A 19,238-nucleotide genomic window follows, 5' to 3' on the forward strand; every position below is an offset into this window, starting at 1 on the left:
CTAATAAAATGGTATCAAAGAAGCATCAAGTTCCTCGCCGACGTGTCGTCATAAATCCACAAAGAGTACAAGTAAAACAAAAATGAAAGGGGGAAAATGTAGGCGTGTCGTCCGTTGGGGACTCATGAGAAATTGTAGATCCGTTCTCGAAGAGAAAAACGCACGTTATCAGGGTTTCAGGCTCTGTACGGTACGGCGTGGTTGTGGGAGGGCGAGAATATACAGCGAGTCCAGATGTTGCCCTTATTGGTGGGGGTTTGACTCTCTACTTGGATCCGGGTATTGAAGGGATGCAACCAAGCTGAAACATCATCGTCGTCAGCGAGGTTCGGCACTTATACCGCCTCCACGTAGAGAAGCAGCTTCTCGTTTCGCTGAAGAGCGAAATCCAGATCGTTGTCGCTTATCATGCTAGGCTTGTCTCCAGTAGGCTCATCCTTGTAGAAGAGTTGGATCTCCTCGTTGGCTGGAATCTTCAAGCGATCGCAGATCTTGTCGTATAGTGCCTGGAACGAAATATCCGTCGGTACTCGAATGGCAATGAGATCACCGTTGAAATACATCTTGATCTTCATTGCGGATGGTGGTTGTGAGGGAGCTTGCATGCCCCCACCCAACGAGGCTTGTGAAGGTTGCGATAACGACGATGCCTGCGTTTGCATGTCGGGATGCGATGGTGCCAAGCCATACCCACTACCGTTTAAGTTGTTTTGCGATCCACCAGCGGGAGATTCCATAGATGAGAGTTGGGAGCCTTGTGACAGACGATATTCATTTTCGTTGTCGTTGGGGTCGATCTCGTAGTCTCCTTCGCGGGGCGCGAAGAACTGTCGCACCAGGTTACATCTTGAAATGTATGGGGGTTGGTTGAGCATGTTCTTAACATAGGCGTCCAAATTATGCAGTCGACCCTCGGTGATGGCATCTGTCACGTAGTTGACTGGGCCAGGCATGTATGGCAGAGTGCGCTTCTGTGTCCCCGTATTGCCAGCCTCGGCCGGAAACTCGGTGAGCAGGGCAATCTGGAAATCGTAAAAGTCCTCATAGTAGCGAGACAACTCCCATTGTCGTCCGTCTTCGAGCACGGCTTCGATCACAAACCAGTACTTATCCTCGGCAAAACAGTATCGTGGTATCCGTGCTTCGAGAGGAGCATGGAGAGGAGCAGCAGGTTTTTGCACCTGGCTTTGATGAGGTTGCGGTTGCTGAGAAGTTCGGGGCTGGCTTGCGTATCCTGACTGCTGCATTGATGTCAGTTTTTCCCTTGCCTAATATTGCCTGGTTGGGACGGGACTTACCGTTCCGTTCTGTGAAGGTTGTCGGGAATGCTGTTGTTGTTGAATGCTCATGCGTTCCATCCCTTGCTCAATACCTTGTCCAGGTTGTCCGGGACCGCCTCCTTCAAACTTGCCCAGTGTGATGCTGCTGTTCTTGTATTCGGCGGCCATCTTCTTCCATTCCTCCACTTTGGGCACACCGGCACGCTTGATTGCATCTCCTGGGTTCTGAATCGCCTTATCGCTTGCCATATCACGAATTTCGACGAAAGAAACAGGAATCAATCCAGGGCCGCCCAGTCGGCCGATGGGCTTGGCGACAAACCATTCGGGGTTCGATTGTGCAATAACAATGATGGCTTCGCCAGCTTTTGCCTCCAACTCGTCCGCTCTTTCCGCAGCAAAGTCGTACATGACAATTCCGTAAACCATGGCACCCGTCTTTCCGACTGACTTGGAATTTCGTTGGTGGCCTTGGGGCGCAGAGTTTGTGGTAGGTGACATGACTGCTGGTGCAGGATGCATTGCTGGCGACTCGCTGTATCCGGAATCGTGGTCGGGGTTCTTAGGCGGGGAGGGGGGTTGGCCTCCGTCGGACTGTGCACTATCTCGCTCGGTTCGACCAAGGGCCTGGAAGAAGGTTACAGGCACGAGACCTCGGGCGTCAGGAAGAGCTGGGTTGCATGCTTCGTACCAGTCGTCATCGTTTTCGCGACCGATAACGTGGAAAAAATCGCCTCTCGAAAAGCTGAGTTCTTGGCTGGAACGGGCCTCGTAATCGTAAAGGGCTCGAATAACCTAGAGATTGAATTGGGCATCAGTATTGGAGCTCCAGGATTAATGTGAGGTTTGCCGTGGGACCATGGCGGCGCCCAATGTGGCAAACCGGTTCGAGGATTATTGAGGCTTGTAATTTGCGTGGGAGTGGGAGGCCACCAACCTTCTTGGGAGGAACAATGGCGACAGCTGATTTGGGAGTGACTGGTCCTTTGTCCTTATCACCTTTGATCGAACGTCGAAGAGCCTGTACGAAGCGCATTACTGTTAGCTTTTTATGGCTCAAGTATTGGAGAGCGCCAGCAAAGGCGACGCGAATAACAAGTAACAACGAGGAGGGCGCCTTTTCACGATTGTAGTCGAATGCGGCGGGGGAGGGGGGCAACCGCAGACAGTGAGAAAGAGATGCGAATAGCGCCTTGTGAGGCGAGGCACAAGAAGATGAAATCCAAGCACGACATCTGTATCGAGAGGCATGGGCGACCGAAAAGGGCAGTGACGAACCTTCATTTTTGTGTAACCGAATGCCTCCTGGGCAGTTGCAATTTGGGAAGCTGTGAATCTCTCAAAGGTGGAGGTTGTAAAAAAAGGACCAAGAATCGCAAGAACGACCTGAGTAAGGTAGAGACGAACTGGACCCGATGGGAGCACGGCGGCGGGCTGGGCTACCTTATTTCGATCCAAGCCGATATTGGTGTAAGGCAAGGTACAGGATTACAGGTACCTAACCGCTAAGCCGGGCATGGGCAGCGCGTGCAGTGCGGCGGTTGCAGTGGAGTGGGGGGGTAAGAAGGACCCTCCAGACGAGGTACCTTACAGTGAATGCCTGGCTCAGGTCACACTGCACATAAAATTTAATATAAAAAAAAAGGGTGGAGTGAGTCCTCGCAACGTGAGTTGGTCGGGCTGCGAGTGTACGCCAGGGGGGACGGAATACGGAGGTAGGTAGTATGTACCTAGCCTGACCTAAGGTGGGTTGGCGATATCACTCACAGTAACTCGCTGTGATGTGCTGCGCTGTGCTTCACTCGCTCAGGTGGACCGAAGCGTTGTGGAAGTGATTGTGTAATGGTTGACGAAGTCGATAAATGTTCGCGTTGAGAATGAATAGATTGTAGAGAAGCAAAGATCTGATTCAGTGGCGGTTAAAGGGAGGAGACGAGTTTTCTTTCTTGGTTGTTTTGCTTGTTTGCTTCTTTTGCTTCGCAACAACCTGATGACTTAGGTTTGGTCAAATTGTATAAACCTGTGACTGATCGGATTTCGAAACTTGGATTTCAGTGCATCTGCGACGCGAAATAGCACAAGGATTTGATGAAATAACAAAAGACCTCGTGTCTCGAATTTCTTTTGGCACGTATTCGACAATGCGAAGGATTATCTATACGTTCGGATAATAGCAGAACAAAAGGTAGAAAGATGAATACTACCTCAGGTACGAGGTGGGGTGATTCAGTAATAATAGATGGAGGGGTCGTAGCGACAAACTTGGCATCTGCCAGAGATGCGGGCCCTGTAAGTGGGAATGGTAGTGATTAAGGAAGGATACGGTAAAGATTATTGTATCTGATACAGAGATCAAAAAGCGAAAAGAGAAGAACAAGAGAAGAAAAGACTGGAGGGTATAGGAGTCGCAATTTGGATATGGTCATGAATTTAAAAGACAGCATGATTGAGGTTATGAATGGATCTATCTGGTTGGTGGCCAGTTAGTCTACTTACCTAGTTTTAGTTTCCAACCCATCATGGTTTCGAGCTTTGACAAACTTGCTTCAAGGCCTACCTACAGCAACGGTCTGTGTTAGACTACGGTAAGTAAGTGCAGCTGATGATACTTGAATCACAAGAACCAGGCTTGATTAGGTATCCGTTCTCCTCTCGCTATGACATTATTCAAAGATTTTAGAAAAAAACGCCAAGACCTGCATCGCTTCCCTTCAGCTCTTCACCACTAAAAACATCAATCCAACCCTTGTCGCCCTTAGCCAACTTCAATCTGCCAATTACACTACACCATTCGGCGCTTCGAGATGATTACACTGAGCAGCGTGCTGCAAGAGGGCACAAGATCTACCACACATATGCAGTATTCATCCAGCACTGCCCACAATACCACATCTACAGGCGGGCAGCATACAGACCTCCCGCTTGCAGAACCAATCCCTATCGTATCCTACCCTTCTTACATACAAAGAGCAAAAGAACAAAAGTGCCCTCTCTTGATTGACGCCTGACCAGGTCGACGGCTCGACTCGAATCGACTCGACTCGGGCCAACCGCCGCTTAAGCCTGTCTCGTCTCACTCTCGTTCGCTCATCCCCGGGTCATGGGTGTGGTCAAATTAGCAAGGGGATCATGGTGGATTCGTCATATCCGGGTGCAGCAGCCTAGGGTCCCTCCATCTCATCTTTTGCACCAAAGTACGTGACGCTAATGACTTAATAAATCAAACTCGAGAAATTCCCGGACATTTGATCAGAGACTAGAAGAAATGGGGAACTCGTCGCGTGGCAAGGATGGGTTCAGCATGCAGGGGGGCCACGCATCGATCGCACCGCATTAATTGCTACTATGACGGACCATACCAAGGACTAACTGGCTTCTAGAAATCATCATGATGAAGATGGCCGAAAAGAGTGTGATTTTTATGCAGCATCTCGTTCTCTTCTTCCCTGTCCCGCTGTTGATGTCATATCTTCTCGGCGGCATATGTGTTCGGCATAATGACAGGGCTTGGTTTTTGACTCAACTCAATACACATTGCATAAAAAAAAAACCATCTGATGCCGGATGTTGGTGGTCCAGTTCTCTTGGGTTTATGCAAACGACTGCCGCGCGCTCATCTCTTCAGCTTATAAATCCTTATGAAATGAATGGCCTCAGTTTCGCAACACTCATCATGTTTAGTCAAGACCAAAGTGCTAAAGAAGCAACATTGAGTTTCTGGGTGTATACAATACACTCGTTGTTATTCAGGCTGTCAGCATTATGGATTAAATGCTGCCACTTAATCATGCTAACAAGCAAGCATTCACCCATCATATCTTCCACAATTCTTCACACACGACATATTATATTAGTCTTCGCATATCTTAATCCCAAAAACCTATCCCTGTCAGGTTTCAATCCACAATCTACCGGAAGCATCCCCCGCCATTGTCCATGTTGGCGCCGTTTTGTCTACAGATACCACTGCACTGGGCCATAATTGAGAATGTCAATCTCCCGTTCGCTTCGACCAAGAAACGGTCTTGCTAGACATGCTATCTATCGCCTGGGACATCTGGCGTAATAGTTCGCAGATTGTACAGAGAGCGCCCTCCTCCCTACATTAACATTACCTATACTCTATCTCACTAAGTGTAAAAAGATACTAAGTAAAGTAACACATTATTATATACAATACTCAGCTGGCAAGTCATTTCCATCAAGTTAGGAAAAGAACAACATTTGCCTCTAATGACATAGAGTACAAGTATACTGAGTTATAAAAATTGCAAAAAAGTGAGAACGCCACTAAACCCCTCGTCTCCCCGGAAATCCGAGGGCAGGAGGTGCTGCTCGTAAGCAGTTACTATCGTCTATCCTTATCTCCCGAGCACTTGGGGTAGGGCACTACCAAGGCCCCGTACACATAGGTTTGAGTAATTTTAAGTCTGTACTCAAGACAGGTGTCGGCAGCTAGGACCTGTGTCATCTCGATTGATAGAGGTCATGCTAATCCGATGATGGTCAATGGCGTTGCGCGGACGAATCGCCCCGGGGTGGTCGATTGCACACGAGGCGCAAATGCACACAAGGTGCAAAGTTTCAGTATTTTCAACAATGTTATCAACAATAGTAGGTACCGGAGTACCCAAAGCGGTAGTTATGGCTGGGATTCGAACAGGAAACGCGGGGCTTCGATCTTTGACTGCAAATGCGTCAGATCTCGGTTCACCACTGCACTAGCTGGCCTAGTAGCATTCTCGTCAAAGTAGTCTTCTGTTATGTCTTATATACCTGCATAATTCGTAATGCGCTATATAAAAAACATCTAAAAACAAACAGATTATCGCTATTTTATAAGGATTGTACTTCTATTTATAAAATTCCGCCTGATATGTTAAACAAAATTATTTTACTGGTTTCCTATAATTGAAGCCTAAAGCTATATCGTAGAGATGAGTGGCAAGTGCTATACAGTACTATTAAAACTCACATTACCTTTAACCAGAGCGGTATTAGCTCGGATGATAGAGACTGAGCGTCACTGACTCAGCTAGCAAAAGAATGCATTAAGTGATTCAGGTACAGTTGACGTTTGGAAATAATATCAATTGCTGGTTACTTAAAAACTACCGACCAGAAACTCCGTATAACTCCCTAGCATTACAACTACTTTCGTACCTGTTGAGGCGGGTGTACAAAGACCTGGCTCAACGGACAACGGCTGCCAAAGCTCAGCAAAGCCTTCAATCCACTGGCCTCAACAAGACAAGAAAGAGCAAGCTAGTCAAATGTTACTACCCGGCTGCAACCCAAACAAATCTGTTGTATCTAGAGTTCATCCCATCCATCCAATTTTGTAATGCACCGTACATCAAACGTGTCGCCTCAGTTGTTAGGCTGGGTGCTGGTATCGAGGCTATGGTTAATGTGTGAATCCCGAGGTATAGCGGCACAGATGGCCTATGATCATGCTGTACCCAGGTTGGTGCAGAGTATAATGGCACGAAATACCGGTGCCACCTAAGCAGAAACAGGGTATAAAACGCCGAGGTCGTGTCTACATGAATGACATATCACCAGAGTGAAAGCATCATCATGTTTCGTCGATGAGCATAACGACAGAAAAATCTCAATCGATGAGACGTTGAAGGAAGTCGCAATGAGAAAGAAAAGAAAAAGAAAAAGAAACCCCAAGATGCGAGCAAGGCTTAGATCTGGCCCTTGATATCAACTTTTTGGAATGCTGTACTACGCGCAGCCTCGAAGAGAGGACCGGCTTTACCAGTCAGGAACGCAATGTAGTCTGTTCGGTCTTCCAACAAGTGTTGACCTTGATGATCGATGACAAACTGGGCCGCATCAGCATCAGACTCGAAACCGAGTTCTTCAGTAATGAAGCGAAGCTTGACATCCGGCTTGTATCTAGAAACCAGTTAGCGAACAGTTCGTCAAAATATCGTAGATAGAAGAACTTACGCTTTGCAAATATTGCACAATGCAGCAAGCCGTTCCCGAACGACAAACATATCCATCAGATAGGCGCCCATGTTAGGGGTATCCAAGTAGAGCTGGAAGAACCTGTGATAGTTTCCCAGCGCCAAAGATGATCGCACATTCAGTGCATGCTTGATCGCCTTCTCCTCCTTTTCTGCTGTGGTTAGATCTGCCAAAGTGTCGTTCAGGCCAGTTCGGTTGGCGGTGTGAATAAAATATAGAATGCGATACGCCTTGAATTCAATGGGGTTGCCCTTCAGGCCCATCCCGTACAACGATCGTAGTTGGGTCTGGCATTGATTATACTCACCAATATCCCCCTTTTCTAAGGCAATGCGCGCATGTATTTCATAAACAGAAACAGTAAAGTCGTTCTTGATATGTTGCACAGTCAAATCTTGTCTCATGGACTTGAACTGGTCACAAATGTACGAGTAGTTGCTCTCCCGCTTCCACTTCTTCTTCAGAAGATCTAGTGTCTGACGCAAAATACTTTCAGGTCGGACTTTAGATGGAACTGGAGGCGCGGTGAGACGAAGGTACTTCTTCTCCAGCACCTCACATGTGCCGACGATTGGTCCAGATGAAGGCGGGGGTGGACTGGGTGATCGAAGTGATTTGTATTCGTTTTCGAAGCGGCGTTTGCGTTTGTTGGCTTCCTTTTGGAACTTACTTGATTTAGGTAGGGGCTCGTCCATAGAAGCACGCTTTTCGGGGGAAGAAAAGGAAATACGGTCTTCGAGCGAAGATCGCGAGTTAGTACGCCACGGCGGTTGGGAGTTGTCATTACAGGCAAAATCGGTAGATTTCCTCTTCTTGGAGTTGAGGGGCACTTGGAAACTTTGCTTGGTACTTGCGTCACGTTCAGCTTTCACCAAGGCCTGGGGAAGAGGCATGTTGTCCCAGTCGAGCGTGTATAGCGTGCCGTTTGCCTTTGCAGTACCGATGGTGTCCTTAAGCTTAGCCTCGATTTCCGCACGAGGCACGGTCGGTTCGTCGTATTGGGGGAGGAAAGATCGTTGAACATAGCTCCGGACAGATTCAGGCCAGTCTACTTTAGACTTGGCCTGCTCTGGCGTAGCAGTTACACCATTCACGGGCGAAGCAGAAGACATTTGGGGTTGCACAGGGGGTGGCGGAGGTGCGTATCCGGCATAAGGAGGCGGCACTCCGTACTGATTGAACCCTTGACGGACGGCAACGGGGATGAAGGCAGGATCTGCGTTTGGTGTCAGGCTTTTCGAGACAGAAAACTGGTTTGCGGGCGAGTGAGATGATGACTTACTCGTCGGATAGGCGTAAGATGCCGGTACGGTTTGCTGGGTCACGCTCGGCGCTTGCTGCGCTGACCAAGTTGGCATCATTGCGTCGAAAATGCTAGCGGTGCGAGGGGTTAGTTTTACACTGAAAGAGTTGGGGAGAAAATGATGATGCGGGATGTAAAGTTAAAATGGCGAAGCAAGATGAGCGTTGGAGATGGTTGAATTACGGTTACGTGTGGAGGGTTCTTTGAGGGTATTTTCTCGTGGTCGAGTCAAGGCGGTGGCGGTAAGGTCCCTGCTCATTCCCGGAGAAACTGTGATCCGGTGACACGCCCGAGTTTGGTCTCAGTCTTGAAGCTTATCACACAGTGGGGCCTGCGACCCTGGAGAAGCCAGTCAAGTCTCGCGTGCCCTTGAAAGACATCACTCGACATCCAAACACTTCGCCTTTTGGATTTGTGAATCGACTTGGAATTTGGAGCAAACATAAGAAATCTATTCTCTGTTTCTTTGTTCATTTCTTGTTTGTGCGGGATTCATTGGCTTCTTCTTTGTATCCTAGCGCCTGTTTGCTACAAGCCATCTTCTACTTGCACCATCATTGATCCATTCATCAACGACCATTCCAGTCCTACCTGAATTCCTCTCACTTACTTTGACCTCCATGACGGATGTTTCTGAAACACATCGACCTAACTACCGCACTACGGCCCTCTTATCTCCCTGATGAGGTGCTTCTCTTTGTCCAGGACAACGTTGGCTTGTATGAGGGGTAAGTTGTTTGTTGCCGGGACGTCTTGAGGCTTGAGTTGACAAAGTTGTAGCAAGTTCAAGCTTCCCAATCAGCAAAATGGGCAGGTTTACTTGACTTCACATCGAGTATGTTACGTTGACAAGCAAGAACCCCGCAAGCATTCTGTGGCGTTGGACCTGAAAGATGTAGAGCGCCATGAGTTCTATGCTGGCTTTCTCAAGTCATCAGCCAAGGTGACTCTGATACCAAAGCCACCTAAACGATCATCATATCACAGCCGCGCTATTTCCAATGTGTCAAGCTCACAAAGGAACGCTTCTGGATCACCTGGGCATTCTGAATCTGGGTATCGAGCTCCCCCTGAGCCTCCTGTAACGAGTGCGACCTGGGTCTGCACAATATGCAGTTTCTCAAACCCAGTCCCTTCGAACTTTGACCCAACCTCTGCTAACGCACATACGCCCCTCCCTCCATGCTTAGCTTGTGGCATCAAGCCGTCTTTAGCTCATGTTCTGAAAGCTGCGATTTCTGGTGCGAGTAATCGTCCAGCAGCCTCAACAACTATCGATTCACCGCTTCCGTTACGGTCAGCTCAGTCTGGCTCTCGACCTCTGTCCGAAAACTTGGATCAATTACCTACACCAAGTTTGACTGATGCTTCCAATGACTCGAAGTCATCTGCTTCATTTCAATGTCCTCGGTGCACTTTCTCAAATCATCCTTCCTTGATGACATGCGAGATGTGCGGTGGCCCTCTGATATCCAACAACGTTCCATCCCCTATTCAGAAAAGCTCAGCATCCGAAACACTCAGAACTGATTCTCCGGGGCCTGTCCTCGATCCGAGTAAGATCAACAAAAACGGAAGCGATGCCCCTGAAAGTGTAAAGATCTCTTTCCGGAGGGGCGGCGAGAAGATATTCTATGAGCGACTGAAAGGTTCCATGACACAGCGTAAATGGTTACTTCGAGATGCCCCTCCGGCCCCGAACAGTCGGGCTGCAGATGAAGGAGTAAGCGATGCAACCAATGGTGGTTCAGGGGGGCGAACGAAGGGCGTTGGTATTGCTGGACTGGAGCAGCTTGGCCTGAACATGCGCAAAAACAACGAGTTGCTCATTGGAAGTGCCTTCGAGGATCTGGAGGCTCTTATGTCATCTGCTAAGGAGGTAATTGCCCTTGCAGAACGGTTTGCGCGGCAGACGAACAATGGACAGGGCAACGCATCAGCCGAGGAGAATGCCATCCTTGCGGAGTCAGCAAGCCAACTTGGACTTGTCACGACCAAGGACATTGTCGGTGGCGGCAGCTCTGAGTCACTCTATTTATCAGAACTAGCCAGAAACTTGGCTGAGTTCCTGACAGATGACTCGAGAGGCGTGCTTAAGAAGGCGGGTGGTATCATCACGCTTGTTGACTTATGGGCCATGTTCAACAGAGCTCGAGGTGGTGTTGAGCTCGTCAGCCCGGCAGATTTCGAGAAAGCTGCAAGACTTTGGAGCAAGCTTAAGCTGCCTGTCCGCCTGCGCACCTTTCGCAGTGGCGTCATGGTTGTTCAGAGCCGCGAGCGCACCGACGGAACCACTGTAAGAGCCATACTTGCATGGCTGAAAGACCTTCACGAGTTCCCGCCGGATCGCGATGTGCTCTGGGACTGGCAGGAGTTTGGCCGTGGAGTGACTGCTCAAGAAGCCGCCGAGCGCTTCGGATGGAGTCTCGGTGTTGCAGAAGAGGAACTGCTGATGGCCGAGGAGCGAGGAGAGTTGTGCCGTGAGGAGGGACTAGAGGGGCTTAAGTTCTGGGTGAACTATATCAACCTAGGTGAACACAAGAAGCACAGAACACAAGCCCAGAAGGACAGTGACGAAGTCATGAAGGCATTGAAAGCAAGCGGCCTCTTATAGACAAATGGTAGTTATATATCGTAGACTTTTCTGGGCGTTTCACCAGGGCTTGAAATAATGCAATTCGTGCAGTTCATGAAGTGGCATACGCTCAGCATTAAGTTGTGTGTTTGTGTATGTATATATAGTACATATTCGCCCGAAGCCACAATCGTCTACCTAAAACTCCAACTCCTTTGTGAATGACAGTGTTGACGGAAACCAGAAATGCCCTTAATCCCCAAACGGCCACCAATCACACAACAACATGAGTAGACATGTGCTCGATTGCTTCTTTTATAGTACGTAGCATGCGCTGGTTGACACAAAAGGGGCACCTCAAGGGCCGTTCATCTCGAGCGACAGGCGTATCCGATGCGATCGGAGTGAGCGTGAGATCAGCGCCCAAGTCATGGGCTGGCGTAGCCGTGAAGCGCTGAACAGAAGAGGCACGCGCGGTAGGAGTAGTCATGATGCTGTTTTGTTGGAGCCCGACTCGTTCCGCACGCTCACGCTCTTCGCGCACGGCCGCGGCCTGCTCTTCAGCGGCCTGCTCTTCCTGCTGAAGCTGGCGCAAGGCATTCTGCAAAACAACTTCAGGGTCGTCATCAGCGTAGATGGGTTGATCTGGTTGGGGCGGAGGGATTGTAGGAGAGTCGTGCGTCATCATGGGAGGAGGCTGGGGCAGAGAGGGCGGCTGTGGTTGTTGGGGGCCTGTTAATCTACGAACCACTTCATCACGCACCAATGCACACATGCCGAGGCTGGGTTCGATGCCAACAACACGCAAGACTTCTTCTCTGATCGCTCCTGGGCTTGTATCTGGAGCGAGATTCATGAATCGGGGAATGCAATCGGCTAGATAGCCAATATCTTCGGCTGGATTTATTCCGCCATCCCCATGACGCCGTTGTCTTCGTATCAAAAGCCCATAGCGTTTTTTGAACCGGTGAATCCATCCCGGGGAAAATTCGGGAGGGTTTTCATCTTTGTATCTTGGTAGCTGGTTGAAGATGGTTTTTGCTTTATCTCCCAACTCCTCATTAGTAGGCTGGCGTCCAGAGGCCTGGACTTGCTGGAACCAGATGAGGACGAGCTTTTCTACATCAGGCCAGTTTCCATACCGTAGACGAGAACCAGATAATTGAGGGTTGTCACTATCAAGGCGCGAGTATTTTGGCGACAGCGAGTGCGACACGGTGGATTGGCTTATTTGCTGGCCGTACTGCGAGTAGAACCACTCAATACAGGCTTTATGCGAAGGACGGATAGGCTGACTGTTGGCCCAGCGCCGCAAAGCCCTACGTTGATCGAGGGTCAGAGAATGCCTCTCTTTTGGTGACGCGCCGACATGATCGCCAACTTGGTCAACGGCCGACAAGTCGTGGCCTACCTGGTCGACAGCATCAACAGGAGAGAGGTCTGGGGCGGGAGCAGCAACAAGGGCCGGGTCAGTGGTAGCAGCCGACATGCCCAGGACGGCTATCTCCTTGAGGTGTGGATTCTCGATTTTGGGGGATATTGGGGATGGAGAGGCTATCGTTGTATCCGAAGGACGTGCGCTTCGCGGGAGGTGGGATGTTTCGATTAAGGAGATAGTTGATGACTGTTTGGCGAGAGAATGTGGATGGCGGGGGAGGAGTTGCATCTCACGTGACTGATCCATGAATAAGTAGGTAGCAAGGTAGGTGCGTCAAAAGGGTGGATTGATGGGCCAACAACATTGCATGGAAGGAACAGACGTTGCAGAAGGAAGTCTAATTCGAAGAGTTATCAATTATATCAAACTATAAAGCGTTGTCCTTGCTTTTGTTCACTTCCGTTGCATCAATTTTGCACATCTTGTAACCACAGAATCGGCCAAGAGTGATATGAACAAACCCTCGATATATGCCTCCTCGATAACGTACTAGACTGAATCGCTAGTCCTCGTTGTTTCCGGCAACTTTGATAGAAGCATGGATGTCAACCAGGGTTACAGATGAACATGCCAGGATATAGACATGGGTTTTTCTACCTTGGGCGAAATTTTTGCATGTTACATAATTGTCATAAAATCCAAGAGGGAGGGGAGCAGGTTGCATATCATTTTATCACACAGCCAGACAGTCACTGCTTGTAGTGCAGAACCAGCTCCAGGTTTAATAGTCTACTTGATCGTTCTATCATCTGTATTGTAATCATGCCCAATATATGTACACTTATATGAGCTGATTTTTCTTTAGCTCAAGAGCTCGGATGTTTGTTAATAAAAAGCTCAGCCAGCAGCTGAAGTCTTCAAGGTGGATAAGGATAAAAGATGGGATGGAAGACATGTTCCGGGCCGGTTTCGCACTGACCTAGCTCGTTGCGCGTGGAGAAATTGCACATGGAGATGAAGACGAAGCTCTGATATCCCCGGTCTGTTAACTCCTTACCATGATTAAAACCTCAAACTATCGTGAAGTCTCGTTTGAACTATCCCCAGAAGGCTCACCAGGATCTCATGAGCAAACTAAATATACTGATTACATGACTAGCGGCTGCAGAGATGCCCGTCAACTTCCTTTTCAGGAGTACCCGGCTCTAGCTTGAACCATGCCGCCACTTGGCAAAGTTCTCGAACGTGTACAAGCGATACGCTAGCTTTGTCGTCCTGCATGGCGATCTGCCGACAGGCTAGGTAACTAACATGTTCTTTACCAACTGACTTTTGTGATATTTCTGCTCCTTTTAAAACCGTTGGAGTCGCCATTTTCTCGTTGTTACGCAAGACGTTGAAACGGCGACTTTGTACCCCTTTCGTGACACTGCTCTTCTTGTCGCCACCACCACTTACATACAACATATCGTATCTGCCCAGTTTGGTTCCAGAACGAAGAACAATCATACAATATGGCAATGACCAGCGCTTTAGGGGACCAGGACGGTTCACACTATAGAGCACCAGGAACTGCCAGATCTTCGACAGCAGCCTCCACAACTTCCAGCTCCACCAGAATCGCCCTCTTTAACTCCCTCACACCATCAAGCACCGCTCTCGTTAGCGAGTGCGCAGATACACCATACCGTCCACTACCGAGATCGTTGAAGATATCATGGCAATGGAATAAGCTACGAACGTTCTTTCTCGGCACTGAAGCCAGCTCAAAGATGTTTGCCGTAACAGAACATTCTGGACTTTTTGGTCGTACTTCCGGGGCGCCCTGCTTACTCTTGCACAACGGGCCTACCGGAAAGGACCCGATATTAGCAGCAGCTGGCGAAACCTTGCGAGACGGTCTGTCCGATCCAGGTGTTCTGGAAAGCATTATCAATGTCTCTGCGGCGCCCGGAACGGACAACGATACCAGAGTCGCTACCGAGATTGTCCAGGCACTATACGATGATATTGAACAATGTGTTGTATTTCGATGGGCAATCGAATCAAAACCAGAAGAGGCAGGACAAGACGGCATTTTCACAAGAGAAGAGTTTGAATGGACGATGACACCGGTACAAGCGGCAACAGACGCCAAATACTGCCATGAATTCAAGCTCTACCGGGTTGGGGATATGAAGGTACCAAACGAGTACCTTGCTATGGCTTCATGGAAAGAGGCAGCATGGAAAACATGCAAGATTGATTTCTCGGATAATGGAATTCATAAAAACTTTGGAGACCGGTGGTCTCTTATGGTTGTTATGTCTGCATTGCGGATGTGGCAGCTTGGTCGATCAGGACAGGCATCACTAGAGTATGTGTCAAATTGATACTACTACTCGGTTTTTCTTGCGTAATCTAGCGTTTGCTTTTTAGTAGAACCAACACCAGCGTGCAATATAAGTAATAGACAACGTACATTCAGACTTGCTTCCAATTGCCGATCAGTATTCGTTTCCGAGGTCTTAATATGACACTATCACATTGTTGAGCCCACGTTGGAAAGAGATGGTTGATACATATACGAAACTCTGAGCAGTCGAAGAAAAGGTCACCCTATGCTTCCTGGCGTACTGCTCGCCACATGATGGTCCATGATACTGATAGGTGGGATGTGGCCCTGCGTCTCCAGCTCCCAGACGTGCAACATGACTACGTAGCTGCCATTATTAATGGATATGTAGGGGAGACTACCTAACTCATGATTCACATACCAATTCTTATTGATTGGTAGGAAGCGGCTCACCATTTTGCTTTCTCACGAACTTTCGCTGAAGGGCGAGCTGGGCTGTTAAGTAAGGAGTCAATGGACAAACTATAGTCACAACTCAACAATAGCGTAGCCCTTGGCTTCGAATTGAATTGAACCACAATGCTGAAACATCGACCCAACAGAAAGTTCAAGCCGAGATCGTGTTGGCAGTACTCGATATTGACATAAAAATGGATTCTCTCTTGCACATTTCGAACTCGATAAAAACATCGACAATTTCAGCCTGGCGTGAAGGTTACACGCAAAATCGCAACATCAAAATTCAGGCCCGGACTAATGACATCGATAGCTTGTCGGTCGCATATTCGAGTGTTTCACAAATGGAGGAAATCGGTCTTCAGTATCGTCATGCCACGATTGGCGAAACAGGCTTTTGTTGGTATCTGAATTTGACTGTCCGGCTCGATGGACCGCTTATGCTTCCATGGCTTATAAACGTACACCGCATCCAAATAACCGCATGACCATTGTCATTGATGCAACCGTCTAGTTCTTCTTGTCCTGCTGGTTAAGGAAGTCCCTGTCATTGTGTTAGTCCACAATATTCCAAGACGGCCGGGCGAATTCGCGCACTGGATGAAGCTGGCCTCGTCGGAGCTGGAGGCGTTGATGGGAGGAGTAGCGGTAGCGGTAGGCTTAGCTGAGCTTCCAGAGGTGGCGTACTGGACACCGGCGAAGAGGGTTCCCAACCAGGCCATGGCCAGCTATTGTTCATGTCAGTTTCAAACCAGATTTCAGGACTGCAACAGATGCAATTGCGGAGGTACGAACGTAGTGGCCGGCGACCTGCTTGCCGGCAATGGTGTAGTAAGCGATACCAGCCATTGTGTATTATAAGACGAGACCTGGGTTGACGAATTGGGTGATGGACTGAGGACAACGGGTAGATGTTCAAAGTGTCGCGGATGAGATACTTTGCCGAGCTCTCAAAATCAACTGGAGCTTGTGCCTGGAAATACAGGCCTAAAGGGACCGACCTGTACTAGGCGTTGCGGTTATTCCCCGGGGTTTTCACAAGATCGGGATCAATCGGATCTGCGGAAGCAACGTCACTGATATCTAACTTGCCTTGCCTGCAGCAGCCTACTAACCATGGAACAGTGGGTAAAAAGGTTAGGGTAGCTGCGGGCCATTGATATGGAAGCTTCTACTCGATGCGTTTAACGCAGAACCTCACCTTTTTATTATTATTTTAAATATCTCACATTTTCTCTACATCAAGATCGAGTGCAACATCTGAAATGTGGTGGGGAAAGTCAAAAGACCCCAAGCCGGAGGAGAAGAGCGAGGTAGCTCAGATCAAAGACACTGTTGTTGAGAAACTTCCCTCAAAAGAGCAGATCTCCAACAAAGTACAGGATTCTGTCAACCAGTCCGGCAAGAACGGAAATGTCTTGAACGACATAGCAGAGGGCTAGTATGTACTTGTATATACGACGCTGCCGACACCAGTTAACCAAGCATAGCGGCCCCGATTCAACCGATTCCAATCTTCGATATGCAGCCTATGCCACTCGAATCCGAACGATTCTTCTCTCGGCGCATCGATATGTCGCATACACCTCAGATATCGGCGAGTCCTTTAGGCCGGTTGCTCACCCAAACCTCGTCCGTGGTGCCTACGGTGTATCTTGGCTGTATCTCATTGGTGATGTCTCGTACGAAGGCTACAAGTCATACTGGCACAACCAGCGGGTGTTGAACCCCACGTTGCAACTCAGCCCTCGTCAAGAAAAGATCACCGGTCTACCCGCCCTTGAGACACGCGCGATCGAACCCGGGACTGTGGCACCACTCGATGATTACCGCACCGTCATGGTACAGCGCGCAATCTTCCAGAGTGTCGCAAGTATGGGACTGCCTGCATTTACGATTCACAGTGTTGTGAGATATTCCGGCCGAGCCATGAAGGACATGAAGAACAAGGTCATTCGAACATGGGGGCCTATCGGCTTGGGTCTCGCGGTAGTCCCTTTCCTCCCGGCTATGTTCGATGAACCAGTCGAGAATGCGGTTGAGTGGGCATTCCACAAGGGATTTGAGACTTTTGGAGGAAAAGGCGCTGTTGGAAATGCGCCTATGACGGGCCGTGAGGACTTGTTGGCAAAGAAGCCAGTCAAGGAAAAGGAACTGTAATGCGAGTATTTGTACAACCTGGCGTTCAGGGAAGGTAGAAGGCGCTCAACTCATATTCTGATATCTAACCTAGCATTGATACGTATAGAGTTTGCATGACTAACTCCAAAATATCAGCAAACGAAATACATATCACCATCGCAACTGATATGCAGGGATGTAACCCTGGTTGTGCATCGCATCACAGTGAGCTCCAACGGTGGAGACCCCGCGATCTACTCCTGGTCCCTTAAAGGTGGCTGTGCGCCATGAATAACAAAAGCCTCCTGTTTCCGCTCCTGTAAAATGACAATAATTCATAAAGATCATAGGCGCATATTGCATTCTACCTCTTAGGCGAGCGCATATTGATTACTCTCTTTTGCATTGAAACGTCAACGCTTGTACCACCACTCGGTCGTAATTTGCCAAGCTTGGTCATACGTGGACCGACTCTTCTAGACATTTCCTCGCCGCCGCCTCTTGTATCTGTCATCTGCCTACAAACACACGAACACTTGCGACAGCACATCTGCCTGCGACCTGCGACCTGCGACCTGCGACCTTCCACTTTCATACCTTATAAAACTTCAAAGATATTCATCATGGCGTCATCAAACACACCAGAAGCTCAAGACACTAGCTACGTCGAGATGGACGACAAAAACGAGGCTACTCTAATTGGCAAGCACTGCGAATACGACTATTGCAACCAACTCGATTTCCTACCCTTTTTCTGCCAGTCTTGCCGAAAGACGTTCTGCCTCGATCACCGAACCGAAACAGCACATGTATGCGCCAACCCTGGTGCTTGGGCCGAGCGAAAGCGACTCAAGGAGCTCTCACAACCGTCCATCGGACAAGGAAGGGTTCTACGGGATAAGGTATCCCAAAAGCCATGCTCATCGCCTGAGTGTAAGACCACGATCGGAACATCTTTGATACCTGGTGTACACTGTCAGACATGTAACCGAGATTACTGCCTAAAACATCGTCTCAAGGAAGATCACGACTGCAGCAATCTCGTACCCATTGGAGCCCGCCCAGCGCAATTTGACGTTGGCCAAAAGACAAGATCGGCATTCGACAAGCTGCGCGCATGGGGTACAGCAAAGAAAGAGCAGGCTGGTCGAGCGCTGCCAAAACCGAAACCAACTTCCGCCTCGGCGCGAATTGTTGCAGTGAACAACCTGAAGAAGACGGCCAAGGGCGACGCCAAGACACCTATTGAGAAGAGGGTGTATATTTACGTCGAGGCCGAAGCGGAGACGGCCAAAGCCAAGTTTCCCAAGGGAGAGTTCTTCTACAACAAGGACTGGGTTGTAGGCCGAGTTCTAGATGCTGCAGCAAGAAGTCTGCAGGTGCAGAATATCAACAACCAAAGTTCGGATGAGAAAGACAAGCTACGTGTTTTCCACGTCGAGGGAGGAAGGGTTCTAGAGTATAACGAGAAAGTTGGGACAGCATTGCAGAGCGGGAATACTGTGGTTTTGTTGCGTGGTGTTGGGCCAGCTACCCCAGATCTGATTGAAGCATGAGCATGGTTGGTGTTTTCTGAAATAAGCGATAGAGGTGCATAGATGGCGTTGGGTAGTTTCTGACAACAATAATTATTGTATAAATTGTCTTAAATTAATGTAATCGGTTTGAGGTGTTTTTATTGCACATTCTTTATCTATGGTCAATTTGCTATAGTGTAATAGGAGTTGACCAACCTTCAAACGTCCACTGTTAATCATAAATTAGTACGACGTATACATAACGGCTACTATGGAAAAACTATTTCACAT

At 48.8% G+C, this 19,238-nt stretch overlaps 8 protein-coding genes across 8 annotated transcripts; 3 read left to right on the plus strand and 5 right to left on the minus strand.

Moving 5' to 3' along the window:
• Positions 1 to 335: 335 nt before the first annotated feature.
• FGSG_05261 (uncharacterized protein) lies at positions 336 to 2,316 on the minus strand (the record flags this gene model as incomplete). The annotated part of the gene is made up of 3 exons (XM_011325470.1): positions 336 to 1,241; positions 1,299 to 2,075; positions 2,218 to 2,316. 3 exons carry the CDS (start codon positions 2,314 to 2,316, stop codon positions 336 to 338), a joined length of 1,782 nt encoding a protein of 593 aa, XP_011323772.1.
• Positions 2,317 to 6,346: 4,030 nt separating this feature from the next.
• On the minus strand, positions 6,347 to 8,733 carry FGSG_05262 (uncharacterized protein). The gene is made up of 4 exons (XM_011325471.1): positions 8,545 to 8,733; positions 7,570 to 8,478; positions 7,242 to 7,428; positions 6,347 to 7,187 (listed from the first exon to the last, which is right to left on the minus strand). Exons 1-4 carry the CDS (start codon positions 8,618 to 8,620, stop codon positions 6,974 to 6,976), a joined length of 1,386 nt encoding a protein of 461 aa, XP_011323773.1. The 5' UTR covers positions 8,621 to 8,733; the 3' UTR covers positions 6,347 to 6,973.
• Positions 8,734 to 9,192: 459 nt separating this feature from the next.
• FGSG_05263 (uncharacterized protein) lies at positions 9,193 to 11,179 on the plus strand (the record flags this gene model as incomplete). Its single annotated transcript, XM_011325472.1, has 2 exons — positions 9,193 to 9,293; positions 9,346 to 11,179. The coding sequence occupies 2 exons, from the start codon at positions 9,193 to 9,195 to the stop codon at positions 11,177 to 11,179; spliced, it is 1,935 nt and encodes a 644-aa protein (XP_011323774.1).
• Positions 11,180 to 11,248: 69 nt separating this feature from the next.
• FGSG_05264 (uncharacterized protein) lies at positions 11,249 to 12,906 on the minus strand. Its single transcript, XM_011325473.1, has one exon. It carries the CDS (start codon positions 12,627 to 12,629, stop codon positions 11,415 to 11,417), a length of 1,215 nt encoding a protein of 404 aa, XP_011323775.1. The 5' UTR covers positions 12,630 to 12,906; the 3' UTR covers positions 11,249 to 11,414.
• A 1,167-nt stretch (positions 12,907 to 14,073) lies between these two features.
• On the minus strand, positions 14,074 to 14,448 carry FGSG_12706 (uncharacterized protein; the record flags this gene model as incomplete). The annotated part of the gene is made up of 1 exon (XM_011325474.1): positions 14,074 to 14,448. The coding sequence occupies one exon, from the start codon at positions 14,446 to 14,448 to the stop codon at positions 14,074 to 14,076; it is 375 nt and encodes a 124-aa protein (XP_011323776.1).
• A 993-nt stretch (positions 14,449 to 15,441) lies between these two features.
• On the minus strand, positions 15,442 to 16,226 carry FGSG_05266 (uncharacterized protein). The gene is made up of 3 exons (XM_011325475.1): positions 16,105 to 16,226; positions 15,907 to 16,037; positions 15,442 to 15,853 (listed from the first exon to the last, which is right to left on the minus strand). Exons 1-3 carry the CDS (start codon positions 16,156 to 16,158, stop codon positions 15,820 to 15,822), a joined length of 219 nt encoding a protein of 72 aa, XP_011323777.1. The 5' UTR covers positions 16,159 to 16,226; the 3' UTR covers positions 15,442 to 15,819.
• A 275-nt stretch (positions 16,227 to 16,501) lies between these two features.
• On the plus strand, positions 16,502 to 17,469 carry FGSG_05267 (uncharacterized protein; the record flags this gene model as incomplete). Its single annotated transcript, XM_011325476.1, has 2 exons — positions 16,502 to 16,750; positions 16,800 to 17,469. The coding sequence occupies exons 1-2, from the start codon at positions 16,575 to 16,577 to the stop codon at positions 17,467 to 17,469; spliced, it is 846 nt and encodes a 281-aa protein (XP_011323778.1). The 5' UTR covers positions 16,502 to 16,574.
• A 584-nt stretch (positions 17,470 to 18,053) lies between these two features.
• Positions 18,054 to 18,986, plus strand: FGSG_05268 (uncharacterized protein; the record flags this gene model as incomplete). The annotated part of the gene is made up of 1 exon (XM_011325477.1): positions 18,054 to 18,986. One exon carries the CDS (start codon positions 18,054 to 18,056, stop codon positions 18,984 to 18,986), a length of 933 nt encoding a protein of 310 aa, XP_011323779.1.
• Between the last annotated feature and the right edge of the window lie 252 nt (positions 18,987 to 19,238).

Source organism: Fusarium graminearum, chromosome 3 (assembly GCF_000240135.3).
Source record: "Fusarium graminearum PH-1 chromosome 3, whole genome shotgun sequence".
NCBI classification, from domain to species: Eukaryota; Fungi; Ascomycota; class Sordariomycetes; order Hypocreales; family Nectriaceae; genus Fusarium; species Fusarium graminearum.